Genomic DNA, 14,970 nt, shown 5'->3' with positions numbered 1-14,970 from the left:
CACAGGAAGGAATTAAAAGCAACTCTGCTGAACAAACATGATACCAAGAAAGGTTTGGAACAGGAGCCCAGTGGAAGAGAATTATGTGAGCAAAACCAAGTTTCACAGAACTCTTAAAAGTTCAGAAGAAAGCAGCAAAATGCTTGCTTTGATCTTGATGCCCCTCTTCCAGCATGTACAATGTGTCTGTCATCTGATCAGTCACGTACATCCCCCAGAATGTGCTTGATCAGTTGGCACATTCGAGACAAAGCGGCACATGTGAATCCAAGATTGTGAACATCATATGTGCGGTCTACATGTCAGGCCAGTGAGTTAACTGACCCCAACCTTCCTGTAAATATTTTGGTTTGATATGGCACAGTGAAGAAGGTTTTGAATATGCGATGATTAACAAATATAGAAAAGGAGAAACAAATCTACCCTTTCCAGTTTTTCAGGAACTAATTCTTCCTTGGGACCACTGGTTTCTTCCTCTTCCTCCTCTCGCTTCTTCTTTTGGTTCTTCTGCTGCCTCTCTCGCTCTGCATGCTTTCTCTCCTCTTCCAGTTTAGCTTTCTTCTGTGCTCGTCTTTGCTTACTAAGCATCTTCTTAAGTTCTTTGGCCGAAAGGTTTTCTACAAGTAATAGGAGATTTACAAACCATACGAAATGCTGGGTTTATTAAAAAATATAGTGTCATATTTAAATATCACTTCATTAAATTTTACAATACAAAAACACAAAATAAACAAATAAAAGAAGTAACTCTTAATTTATTGTTTAAATAAACCTTCAGGATTCTTAAAAGCTAGCTATAAGCACTCCAGTACACACTATGCGCTTCAGGTTCAGAAACATTTTGGCAAGGTCCCTCATCAAAATTTCTCAAGAAAACGTAGCAATTTTGGGATAAGAGGTAGATATGCTATGGTTAAAAGATAGGAAGCAGCCTGTAGGAATAAACCACAATTTGCACAATGGAGAAAAATGTGAACTCCTATAAATTTATATAGGTCTCAGCCTGTGTATGCACAGAAGCATCAGTGAGTTAAGAGAACTATATTTTCTGACAGGGAAGTAAACAGAAGCATCATATGTGAACGCTTTTGCTGCTTGAAGCAACAACAGATTTTCCTTTCTGCAGTGATCTAAATGACACGTGGTTCTGTGAACACCAGAGGAAAGCGTTTTGTTGTAGAACATTTCAGTTAACGGCTAAAAGTTCTACCATTACCTTTCCTTCAACTGCACAACTCTCCTGCCGTCAGAGGCTGCGTGGAGCTAAAGAAACCATAGCCCTGTGCAGCCTCTCCCTGCCGGAGGGGTTGCGCGCAGCTATGGCACAAGCCTGCATTCGTTCCATAGGACGCACACACATTTCCCCTCAATTTTTGTAGGGGAAAAACTGCGTCCAATGGAGCGAAAAATGCGGTAATATGCAGTTGAAAACGTTGACAATAGGCCCCACGGAGGGGATGGGGGGAAATATTGAGATTCAGAGAAATCTCTCTGTATGGATATGTATTTGGTTTTGTTATAAATTTATATTTGTAAAATCAAATAAAAACCATTTCAAAAAAACAACAACCCTAAAATGAAGATTTTCAACCATCTAAATTCTGTGCTGGATCAGGGTCCATCAACTTGGTGCCTGCAGCAGCCAACAGAACAGATTTAGGTGTGTTCAATGGTTGTGGTGTATGCGTGGCAATCAGTTTTCCCAGTTTTCAAATGTGTATGTGGGCACAAAAAGGCTGGCAATCCTTGTTTTAAATTCTTAATACTGCACTGATTATAAAGCTATTTTAACATCCATTTCGGCAGATGATTCTCCCCAGCCCTATATAAAATAAGTTTCCTTTACATATACCACCAACGCTGCTTTACATTTTCAGCAGTGAACAGTTCTGTACAAAGCTTTTTATACTCACACTATCTTAATTATTGCTTCAATACCTGAATTTACTTCTTGTTCTTTGCTTTCATTGGCTAGCGGATTATCATATAGCTTCAGGTAGATTTCAATTGCTGAGCGAGCCGCCTTGAAGTAGAAGGCATGTTGCCTGAGAATGTCTTCCAACCTCAAGAGGTCCACGTAGGCACGGAGTGTCATCTTTCTCATGCAGTAGGTGTGGAAGTCAAATTGATCATCTGTTATCTCAAAAAAGTGCTTAAAAAGAAAAGAGGACACTATTTTTTATGATGCAGTTTACTAGATGGACAAATAAGGCCGCTTCCTAGGTGTGTGTAATGGGAGTTGGGGTTGCTTGTGTGTAAGCCACAAACTGCTCCACGTTGGTTGTATGGCTAAACCTTTCCCTGGCTTGACAGCCCTTAAAACTCGACTGTCTCAGTCACTGGCAGAATCCATCAGTGGGCGTTTCCTGAACTTTTTCCAACATAGAAATTCCTTGACTCCCAGTCTCCTCCTAGCTTCTCTGCGCGGAAGCTTTCTGCGCAGCGTAGGCGTGCCAAGCGGAGGTCCTGTGCTCTCCCCGCTGATCTCACTGGAAGAGTCTCGGAGCCTTCCCTCCGAAGTACTCTCAGCCTCCCCTTTCTTCCTGTTGTCACCTTGATTTCCTTCCCCAGCGGAAGCTCTCCCTCTCTCCTTGCTAGTTCCCTCTCCGGCATCATTGGAGAGCCTTACCTCTCCTCTTGGCTCCGATGGCAGTTCCCTGACAGTGTGCTTACAGCTTTTTCGAAATAAGTGTTTCGGCAACTTTAAAGCAGGTGGCAAGTTAACAAAGAGAAGCGGTAGTCAGGAAAAAGCAATCTGTTTACCTACTTACCCTCTCCACTTCATGGCACTTTTTCAAGGCATCTCCATATTTCCCTAGTCTCTGAAAAGCTAAAGCGCATTCTGTTTGGAACCACATGCACTGCATTTCATTCAGATTCTCCATGGCAGAAGTTCCTTCCTGAAATAAATAAAAAAGTATTGTGTGGGATCAACAGTCGTTTAAATTTATATGTATATGTGTGAGATCTATCTATCTGTCTATCTATCCATACACACACACACACACACACACACACACACACACACAGCCCTATGATATCCTATAAGAATGCTTTAACAATAAATAACTGATATGATTCTTTGGATAATAATAATAATTAATAATAATTTATTATTTATACCCTGCCCATCTGGCTGAGTTTCCCCAGCCACTCAGGGCGGCTTCCAATCAAGTGTTAAAAACAATACAGCATTAAATATTAAAAACTTCCCTAAACAGGGCTGCCTTCAGATGCCTTTTAAAAAGAAGATAATTATTGATTTCTGGATTTTTCAATTATTGAGTGCAGGGATAGCAAATGTGGCGCTTTCAGATGTTGCAGAACCAAGCCACTGCCATAGCCCTGACCACCACAATCCATGGTCACGCAGCGGGTGACAGGAGTTGTTCTCCAACAAAACCTGGAGGGCATCATATTGGCAACCCCCAGTCTTATAAAGTATCCTATTCTTTACCCTTTTCCCAAGGCTTTACCTAATGCATACTTTTTCTATTCAGCTAAGGGGAAAGTCTGTGAGAAGGGCAATATTTCATTCATACAGAAACGAGAATGTGGGCACTTTCACTGTAAGAGAGGCAGAGATAAGGGAGGTGTTCTTAAGAAGACCAGACAATATTTCTCATGTAGTAGCAAACACTGTGTGCAAGAAGCTATAAATGTGGTCTTGTTTAATTAATGACTGACAGCTCAAGAAGGCAGGGAATTTTAATAGTGAAGACACGAGGTGCAACACTAAGAGGGTAATCCTATACATAGCTACTCAAAAGTAAGTCCTATTCATGTCCATGAGGCTTACTCCTAGGTAAGAGGCTAAAGGACTGAGGTCCAAGAAAAGCAAATCTGAACAACACCTTTCCCTCTGTGGTCATCAAGGCAACCACTCAACACCGTACTGTAATATACAATGTGACTGTATATTGTAATGTATTGTATATATTATTATATTATATTATATTATATTATATTATATTATATTATATTATATTATATTATATTATATTATATTATATTATATTATTTTTCATTCATTCATTCATTCCCCGCCCATCTGGCTGGGCTTCCCAGTCAAAATGAACGGAGACCTTACAAAAGGTCAAATGCCAATGGAAAAATTGGCAATGTGAAGAACTGCCTGAATGGGAAGACATTTCAAAGATTTTCACAATGCAATCTTGCACATACAGTTCCAATAGCCAGTCCCACTGAGTTAAACTGGGCTTACTCCAAGGTAAATGGGTACAGGATTGTAGCCTGCAGTCTATTTAATAATTTACGAAATTTAAACGTAGTCTTCAGTAGTAACGATGCCTGTATTTCTTTCACCACCAAGTTAGCCTATGCATCTTAATGAAAAATGTTGACTTTTAGTTGGCTAGTCCAGTGTTTCCCAACCTTGGGTCTCAAGCTGTTTTTGGACTACAATTCCCATCATCCCTGGCTACTGTTCCTGCTAACTAGGGATGCTGGGAGTTGTAGTCCAACAACAGCTGGAGACCCAAGGTTGGGAAACACCTGTCTATGGACATGGAATTTGCTCCCACTAAAACTTCCAGCCTCCTCATGAGTAATTCATTTACTGTGACAGGGTTACTCATGATGAAGCTGTTTCATACTGCAGTGAAATAGCTAAAATATATTTAAAGATTACAGGGGGGAAATAGAACTATTCTGTTCCTGGAAATTCATCAGTACTATTATCTTGGCTCAAATAGAAGTTAGGTGAATTTTTCCTGCATCATACAATTCTGCTACCAATGACTTATAATAATAATAATAATAAATAAATAAATAAATCTGAAACTGACAGAGGAAATTTTCAAAACAAATACGCAACCAACCTCTATTTAAAATATATCTCCTACCCGTGTGAACTTGGAACACATCTCTTCTGCATCCTTCACCATATTTGCTCTCAGCATATACTTTGCACATTTGGAGTTGATGAATCTATCGGCTGTATCCAACGACTGCGCCTCATCCATCCATTTGGCAGCCTCCGTTAGGTTGCCTACATGCTATTGAGGGAAAGGGAAGAGTTTTATACTTAATTTTCAATGTCAGTAACAGGCATATTGTGTAAGCTCTGAGAACTGTAACACGCACGTGCATCTCCCCTTTCCGAAACATTTTGCATGCACAAATCACAGCCAATCTTATTATGCTTCGCTGTGTGAATCGTAGCTCTGAAGATATTGATCCGATGAAAACTAAAAAAAACAAGTTAACAACAAAGGATCATGTTCAGACTTCAGGGCCTATGTCAAGCTTCACAGGTCTGGCAAAATTATGTTAGCATTAAATATCTGAGTATGGAAGAAGCACAGAACCTTTACTAACCTTGAGTGAGAGCTGCTCACATTTTACATTGAAAACAAAAACCATTTCCATAGTCCAAGCCCACTATTTGCTTCCACAAAAAGACGATGATCACAAACATTTCGTATGAACAATTTATTATGAATTACTGTCAGGGAACTGCCATCAGAGTTAGAGGTGGAGGCAAGGCTCCAAAGCGATGCTGGAGAAGGGCCCAGCAGGGAGAGAGGCAGCTCATCGGCTGGGGAAGGAAATCAGCGTAACACCAGGGGTAAAGGGGGACAGATGGGGCAATCGGCGAGGGGGCTCCAGGACTCCTCGCCGGAGACCAGCGGGGAGAGCACGGGTCCTCCGCTGCCCACACCCACCCTGCGCAGAAGACTTCCGCGCAGGGAGAGTAGGCGGAGACTTGGCGTCAAAGAACTTCTTTGCTGGAAGAGGTTTAAGAAACGCCCACTGACGGATTCTGCCAGCGACTGAAACAGCCACGGAGTGAAGGGCTGTCCAGACAGAAAGGGTTTAACCAGGTAACCTAGCCGGGAGCAGCGGCAACTTACGCACGAGCAACCCCTATAACCATTACAATTACTTTTGATTGTCCCTTTTCTGACTGCTGCAAGAGGCCATGGACAAAAGAGCAAACACTAAGGCCTTGGTCATGGACATGTACATATAGATCCAACCGCAGCATGCTATCCAAGATCTGGGGTCTAGTATACCAATAATTTGTGGGTGGGGTGCAGGTAGACAGCGTTGGAACACATATTACAGCTAGAGGTGGAAAAAGCCACTTTGATTGATAAGAAATACAGGGACAAGTGGATACATGTACAGGCCACACAGAAATTCACTGAGTGATATTCAGCTAAGAGTAAACTTGGTGAAATCGTGTTCATTAATTTCAAGTTTTACTCTGGGTAAAATTTAGCTGATTCTATGGAGATGGAGAAGGAAAGGGAAACAGAGGTGGAAAGAACTGCCATCGCTGCATAAGGAGAGGGAAGGGTGCTTGGGATTCAGCAGGGCATAATGGAGGCTTGGAATGGACACAACAGGGCAAGTTCAAAATGCCGATGCTGTGGGACTAGGCCGCAAGAGGAAGCCAGAAGAGTGGGAGAGGGAGGGAGAGATTGAAATTGAAATGCTAAAAATTACCTGTTCCAGAAAGGGAGAAGTAGTAGCTTTCTTTTGGGCTTACATGGTACCTGAGAGTTTAAGATAGGACTGGATATTAGGGTTCTTGGGGCACCTTGTTTCTGATTATGAGTGGCTAGGAAGGTCGTTCTCCTACAAAAGCAGACTGAAAGCTGGGTTTTGCCCATACAAAAATTCTTTTGGCATTTTTAATGATATGCTTGTGATTTCTAGATGTTTTGGTTTTGCACTTAACATTACTTTAGCTGCTTCATTGAGAACATTGTGCATTGTTTTCCTTTGATCTGGTAAGAGTGGTTCTGTTCTTATCTCAACATAAAATGTCTATCAGCTCCTATGAAAAGAATACACATTGATTACATATTCCATTTCTGATGCATTTATGCCAATATTACCTTATAAATTTTTGCTTTCAGATAGAACAACTCTATTAGTGTTGGCGTACTTGCAACGGCAGAATTAATGTAATCCAAGGCCACGGAAAACTGACCCAGTTTGTCAAAGTGCTGTGCAAGGAAATAGCGAACCCAAAGCAGAGTTGTCGGTGGCTCTTGATCGCCATTTTCTGCAATGATACATACGTGTCAGAAAATTTGGCAAGAAATTAAAATGCTTACTTATTATTATGTCTGTTTGGAGGTCTACCAGCACAGCTAAAATAAGGATTAAAAGCTGCTTTTTAGCTACAGTTCGTGAATAATGAAACCTACCATATGGACTGAACAAGTCACAGGTTTTCAAAGAAGCTTCGTAACCAGTAACAAGCTCTTGGATCGTAGAAACCTATAAAAATATAGTTGCCAAGTTTAACTTGATTTTTTCTTTAAATCACATTGCATTCAATTTGATATATTATCCAGATAGAGCTAATCATGCCAAATGAATAGTGCTAATACTTCTAACTAACTTAAAACAATACTAAAATCTGTATAATACATTATGTTTTGCAAAACAAATAATCCGCACCTAGTTTATTCCCAGAGCAAAATCGTAACATGTAAAAGCTAGTGGCATCAAACCATTGATCTAATGGTCTATTCCGAGTATAACCAACACTGGATATCACCCGCTATATCCAAAGCGGTGAGGATCCCTTTCCTTTCTCTTTACAATAAAGGTTAAATGGTTGCCTATTTTCCCCCCTATTGTTTTTAAAACTGTTAACTATTTTTGCAGACTAGTTCAACCCAATCAATTTCGACTTTTGCTATCAGAGCACGAAAGAGATGGGGTTTCTGTGAGAACATGGGTGAAGCTACATAAGAATAAACTGCGGGATCCCATCAGCGGGCTGGCCTGGTTCACAAATAACTCCAATCCATGGTCTGTTTAGCCATTCTAATTCAGAAGATTAACCACTGTTTGTTTTCTGGCAACAAGCTACAATGTGAAGCCACGGATACATAGAATCATAGAACGGTAGAGTTGGAAGGGACTGTGATTCTTGATGGATTATTTTAACCATGGCTTGGTGTTCCGTCAGAGCCCAGCATCTCTGCTTAACCATAGTTAGTCTGCCCCAGACTCTTCCAAAGCAACAGAGATATAAAAACAAACCAAGCTTCAGAGAAACAAGATATGATTTGTCTGTGAGATGACTTGTGGCTTATTGAACACCACATGGTTAAAGCAACCATGGCTTAGTGTTATATACTAAAGCAGCCTCCATCTAGCCCAGCATTATGCTTACCCCAATTGCTAACCAGAGACCTGTGAGAAATCCATAGCTTAATAATAATAATAAATTTTATTTATATCCCGCCCTCCCCAGCCGAAGCCGGGCTCAGGGCGGCTAACAACAATAAAACAGTACAAAAGTACAGCACAATCAACATTCTAAAATCATTCATTATAAAATTAATTAAATTCAAGCCACTGGCCACCATTGGGCCAGAGCTCTGTGAAGATTGCCGAGGGAGGGAGTCAGGCTGTGCCCTGGCCAAAGGCCTGGCGGAACAGCTCTGTCTTGCAGGCCCTGCGGAAAGATGTCAAGTCCCGCAGGGCCCTAGTCTCTTGTGACAGTGTGTTCCACCAGGTCGGAGCCACAGCCGAAAAAGCCCTGGCTCTAGTTGAGGCCAGCCTAACTTCTCTGTGGCCTGGGACCTTCAAGATGTTTTTATTTGAAGACCGTAAGTTTCTCTGTGGGGCATACCAGGAGAGGCGGTCCCGTAGGTACGAGGGTCCTAGGCCGTATAGGGCTTTAAAGGTTAAAACCAGCACCTTAAACCTGATCCTGTACTCCACTGGGAGCCAGTGCAGCTGGTATAGCACCGGGTGAATGTGATCTTGCAGCGAAGACCCCATAAGGAGTCTCGCCACGGCATTCTGCACCCGCTGGAGTTTCTGGGTCAGTCTCAAGGGCAGCCCCACGTAGAGCGAGTTACAATCATCCAGTCTGGAGGTGACTGTTGCGTGGCCCATTTTGTGTCTGAATTTATACAGATCAAGCGGGATGAGCAACCAAGTGTTGAAGAGTGGAATGCTTCTGTTTGGGGTCCCTAATAACCAGCAAGCCAGCCCTCTTCCAGAACACTTCATTTCCCCCTCCCAGTTTTCTGTTCTCTCCCCTCACCTGGAAACAGAAACTTAAAAGAGTGCTCACTCCCCACTGGAATGTTTTTGGTCACCCACTCCTTAGGGTTACTTTTTTTTATTCAAGTTTTATTTTCAGATTTCTACAAACATTGGGTCTCCCCTGAACCTGCTGACACCTCCCCCTGGAGTGTGGACAATGCCATTCTGGCAACATAAGGATCAGCACATGATTAGTATATTGGATAATGTGAGTGTTCATTTTCAGTGATGAAGCTAATCATCACAGAATGTCCATAACCATTCCAACTGCTGTGTTGAAAGTCTGCCTTACACCATTTCAGAAATTCACCTGATGGGGTGAGGGTCTGCTCATTTCAAAGTATACGCATTTCAGATTCTTCCTGTCGCTGCAAAGCTTAACACGTTAAGGGGAGAAGAGTCTAACATGTTTTTGCAGTTTGGATTCAGCAAGCACAGTTTGGTGTAAGCGAACCTCCACACAAGAAATCTCGTGGACAAGTGCACCACCCTGGTATCGGCAAGACTCATGAATGAAAGAGAAGCCTCCACAGAAATAGAGAGAGGTTGGTCACAAGGACATGGGATAGTATAGCACAGTCCTACTCAATCAAACTAAAAGGTCTTCCCCGCTGTGCTAGGGGAAACCTCACACTCTATCCAAACGCATGCATTTAATTCTGCGGGTGTGTGATGTGCTAAAGGGTCCACCTGCCATGAAGCATGGGGGGAACGTGGCTCATTTTGCATTCTGATTTGATATAAATAAGTAGCCAAGCCCTTTCTCCATAGGTCCCTAAACAATATGCCTCCTCATTCTCATTCTCTCTCTCTCACACACACACAGGAGAAAAATACCATAACTCATTTCAGTGAGGATTGTGCATCCTTGCTAAAGGTATGCTCAATGGAATTTACTGATACTCAAAAGAGCACTGATAAGCTTGTTTTTGCTTTGCTTTTTAGAACATGATCCCTTTTCTGCTTCAACAGCCTATGCGGTTAAGCTAGTGCTTAAGGGGTGAAATGGAGATTGACAACTGAAGACTGAATCAATCATTGTTAACAGAATCAGAGATCGTAGGTTTATCTTTTCGAGGTATGTCCCTTGTTATCTCTGACAAATGAGGCAGACCCCCTGAAAAATACAGTGACACAGTGAACAGCTCAAGATCAAGAAGGTGCACTGGAAACAACCTGAATTTTTGTTTGTGGGTGACAACTTATCCCATAACAGTCACCTCTGAATCCTTGATTATGTAAACAAGCTCTTGCAGGACTCCACTGATTTCATTTAGCACTTGCACAGGAGCTGTGACTCAAGGCCCCATTCACAAGTGCACCTAGCATGGTACTGTATAAGCCTCTGCTGCAGGGAAGCACGTGGGAATATTGTAACCACGGGGGAAAGGCCCATCTTGTGACTCTAGGGCTGATAGTCTGAGCTGGCAGGACCGGAAGGGAGTGAGGATTCAAAGGAAGGCAAGGGGGAGAGGCACCCAGCAAAATTAAGCTGATGTTAAGAAAAGGAGCCACCCAAGCTGCATGGGTGGACTCAGTAAGGCGGCAAAAATGAACTTTGGCTCCTCCTGGCTCCCAGTAGCTTTTTCTCAATCTGTGAGGTTTGCCATAGAGGTTAGAGGGATGGATTCCCAAGCTAGGCCTGGCAAGGAGGAACACTGAGGAGCTCCTCCTAGCTGTTTAGGGTATACACAACTGCCAAGCAGGCATGGAAAAGTGAAACATTACAGATCCCTGGTATGTCCCAAACAACCCCATACTCTTCTCAAGTTCTAGTTTCCCTTTCCGCAAATCTCACTATATTCACTTCAGTTCCCGTTTCCTCGCTGTCCGTTCTTCCTCTTTGCTACTTTCTTTCCTTCTTCCTCCGTCTTCATTTTCTCCATTGCTGCTTTCTTCACTCACCTCTTCCCCATTTCGTACCCTCTGTCCTATTTTGCTGCCTCGCCCACCCCACAGCCAACAGTTGTTTGGCCTTCACAACCCAAATGCAGCATGTGCTGCAAAATGGGCAACTTTGCAGACCAGCCCCCTCACTTCCACAGTAACTCCCTGTCCTGCCCCGTCTATCTGAACACACTCATGGAAATTTCATTTTCTTTCTTTCTTTCTTTCTTTCTTTCTTTCTTTCTTTCTTTCTTTCTTTCTTTCTTTCTGCTGATTCCTCCCATTTGTGTGGATGTGGTGCTGCTTTTGCTATAAAAACGATGATACTCTCCTCCTGAAGTTTGGAAGCAGAAGGTGGAATACAGGGTGAAATCTCACTATGCTAAAGGTTCTGCCTGTGCAAACGTTTCATCCAGTCAGACAGAATGATTTTCTCCCTCTGTTCTGGCTGTGGAAGAGACTCTCTTTCTTCTGCAGCTACCACAGCTTTCCTCAGGCCCCCATTATTTCCTATCAGGCACAAAGCCAGCCTTCCTACGAGGGCAAAAGAAAAGTCTTCAGGGGGAGTCAGCCTACCTTCCTGAGTAAACTTTCTGAGACTTCTGCTGTTTCTTCCAGCCAGTCATTCCCTCATGCATTATTTCCTCACAGCCTCTCCGTGTTTTAAGTTACTCAAAGAGGACACATGATGTTGAGCTTCAATGGAATCAACACACCTGCAACACATTTGACGTAAACCTTGATGTTGACTTATTTTACAGTCCACCCTTCGTATTTCACTCTGAAGGAGTGACTGCTAGAATTCTGAAGAGTTTGTAGAAACCAGAGGCCTTTCTCCTGGGCATGGTCGGCCAATTGGTGCCAAAGAAGGATAGAATTTTCTTTATGTATGCTACAACAGCAGCAAGAATACTCATCGCAAAGTACTGGAAGACACAAGATCTACCCACCCAGGAAGAATGGCAGATGAAGGTGATGGACTATATGGAACTGGCAGAAATGACTGGCAGAATCCGAGACCAGGGAGAAGAGTCGGTGGAGGAAGATTGGAAGAAATTCAAAGACTATTTACAGAAACATTGTAAAATTAATGAATGTTAGAAGGATGTTGGAATGAAGTTATGTGGTTTTAGCAGAAATGTTATAAAGGATTAGGAAAAAAGCAGACTGTTAATTGGTGAAAGGAGGGAAAGTAAAGTTACATTATATTAAGATAAATTACAGGACAAAAATTGGAAAAGATGGAAAGGATTTGCTGAAATAGTTAACCGAACTGGAATACAAAAAAGGGAGGTGTTAGGAGGTCAAGGAAACAAGCAAATGAAAGATAAGTTATGGGAAGATTCGTTGTGTTTTTTAATGGATTTTCTTTTTCTGTTTTCTTTTTTCTTTTTTCTTTTTTTCCTTATTGTGATGTGTTGTTTTGTTTTTGTTTAATATGGTGTTTTTACTTTTTCTTTTTGTAACCTTTAAAACTTTAATAAATATTATTAAATGAGCAGGAAATCAGTGCTTTGCACAGCCCTCCTCCTCCTCCTCCTCCAAGATGCGGCTTTCTAACTGATGCAAGGGCCAAGGAAGGGGCAGGCTCAAAGGACAAGCAAGCAGTCCTTCAGATGATGCAGCCCTAGGGTGATTGCACTAATCCAACCTGGAGATCCAGACATCTCCAGTGGCACAACTTACAAAGTTGTTGCAAGACAACTGGGCTATGGGCATCCATGAGCAGGGCAGATAGAAGAGCACCCATCTGCACAAACAACTACACAATGTATTTTATGTTATAAAAATAGTCCAGGGAACACAACCTGTTCCATTTTCTACAGGTGGGAAAGACTTGCAGTGTGGGAATTTTCCTCCTACCTCCAAACCAAAGTGGATGGCGCTGTGGGGCTGCACCGCTTACCTGACCGCCCTCTGGCCAACCTGCTGCCGCATCCTGAGATGGAGAGGGGAGACATGGCGGTCAGGTCAGCACATGGTTAATGCATCATCAGCACCTGAGTGCCTCTGCCACTGCATTGACCTTGCCCCTCCTCCAGGTGTGCAGCAGTAACTTATCTGGAGGGGGGTCAGGTATGAGAGCCTTATGCTCTCTACTGCTCCAAAAAGCTATGCCTGAGGGTTGGGAGATCTTCCAGGGCAGATTTCTGTGTGTGTATGAGCAAGAAAAGGGGAAATCCTGCTGTGTAAATTATGTCTGTCTGCGCACTATGTGTAAATTATAAAATGAAAATAGAGCCTCTGCTCTTACAGCTAAAGTTTTGCATCTAGCTGGGAACAAAACTGCCACCTAAAATTCTTTGAAAACACTTAATCCTCTATTTTTATATCTTATTGTGTCAAAATGACAAGGCCAAACCCCACAAAATATCCACCAACTTCAACTTTCCAAACCCATCTTCAATTTAAAAACCATCCAGCTGACTTCTTCCAAGGTCCTGATCAACTGCTGTCTATATAGATATTCCTAAAGACAGTACAATAAATCAACGACAGCTCCTTATTTTGGCATAAATATCCTACTTTAGGAATTCCCATTCATAACAATGTGTACACACCACACAACAGGTGGCTTTCTGAGTCCCATCTTCCAAAAGAGTCATGGCTTCCCTGACTATTTAACAGCCAGCCATTTCATCTGAAGATGAAGAGTAATATTAACTAATGTTAATTTTACTGCAAGAATAACAGGAGTATTTTCCTTTAAGTTGTATTTTTATACACCCACACCCACCCCACTGAAGTATTTTTTATATACGGCTACTGAAATTATGAAAATGTTTTTAAAATAACCCTTAAACTGTTATTGCATGACACTACCGACATATTTAACATTAGAGATTATGTTATAGTTTATGTTAAAAGACATAATTCCACAAAGAGTTATTAAATGCATTAGACAATATTTTCTTTCAGTTTTTATATCATGTTTTTCTACTGAAAATGAAGACTTCAGAATCATTTTATTGTCTTTTGTACTAATCCTTCACTAGGAGGACATGGATTGGAAATATATAAAGTCTTAAAGTTTAGAAAATTGTAACGGATGTCAACAATGTGTGAGCAACAGAAACTGCATCTAGCTCTCTAGGCTGCAATCCTATGCATATTTCGCAAGTAGGCACCCTTTGATTTCAATAGAATATACTTCCAAGTAAGCAAGTAAAATAGAAAATTGTAGCAGGGTAGATAAACAAGACTATAGCAAGTTTTATCCGAAATCAAATTTTCAGGTGGTTATGGCAGATGAATGAAATTTATACACAGATTTACAAAGGCTCAGTTCTCCCTTGCTTAGATCCCTGGCTTCCTGTTACCAGAGAACATTGCTTTGTTCCAACAAACCATGATCAATAAGCCAAGTACAAACTTGGCCACAGACCATGATTTGTTGGGAGTGAAACAACCCATAATCCCTGCTTCAGGCATAAGTCAAGGGTCACAGCTTGTTTCCTACCACCCAGCGAGAGTGGGAAGGAGCGAAATACTCTTCTTAGGCATATTAATCTTAACCATTTACTACAGTTTACCATGGCATGAGAAATGGAAAGGAAAAGTGACTGTAACTGGTAAATTATCCTTAAGACACACAAAGCTGTACGAAAACTGAATAAATTGGAGTTTTACCTTTTCTTTACTGTAATACAAAGATTTCAAAGTGGTAAACAAAGGTGGGCAGCCTTTACTGAAGTTAACCCGCAGGAATTTATCCATTAGTTCTCTAAATTTTTCACCTAGAAACAAAATTGCATTGGGTTATATTTTTATTACTTAGTGTTGCACTACTGATTTAGGCTCATGTTAGTTTTTATAAATTTTATATTAAAACCTGAAAGATGCTGCTAAGAACAGTGATCTAATTGTAATTTGAAATTAAAAAGTATTTCTGCTTTGACAGAAATACTTGTACCTGGTCTTTTTTTTGAGCAAATTTGAATGTTTTGAAGAATAGTTCTAATTTGCATAATTTATACATAATTTCAGCCTTTTTAGCCTGCCAGGATACTGGGTTGCTGTTGTTGTTTTAAAAAA

General features: G+C 41.5%; 1 protein-coding gene across 3 annotated transcripts in view; it reads right to left on the bottom strand.

Moving 5' to 3' along the window:
• Window positions 1–14,970, bottom strand: part of NAA16 (N-alpha-acetyltransferase 16, NatA auxiliary subunit) — a 37,299-nt gene that overhangs the window by 8,501 nt on the left and 13,828 nt on the right. The window contains exons 9-15 of one of the 3 annotated variants that reach the window (XM_081917775.1): window positions 14,566–14,672; window positions 7,185–7,257; window positions 6,870–7,039; window positions 4,866–5,018; window positions 2,772–2,900; window positions 1,939–2,152; window positions 424–617 (exon numbers count right to left, since the gene is read on the bottom strand). In XM_081917775.1, the coding sequence (XP_081773901.1) occupies window positions 424–617; window positions 1,939–2,152; window positions 2,772–2,900; window positions 4,866–5,018; window positions 6,870–7,039; window positions 7,185–7,257; window positions 14,566–14,672 (1,040 nt within the window). The other 2 variants (XM_081917776.1, XM_081917777.1) reach the window with 2 other exon arrangements.

This window comes from Podarcis melisellensis, assembly GCF_964234715.1.
Source record: "Podarcis melisellensis genome assembly, chromosome: 7".
NCBI classification, from domain to species: domain Eukaryota; kingdom Metazoa; phylum Chordata; class Lepidosauria; order Squamata; family Lacertidae; genus Podarcis; species Podarcis melisellensis.
Note: the sequence above shows the minus strand (reverse complement) of the source record. Positions and strands in the feature narration are given on the sequence as shown.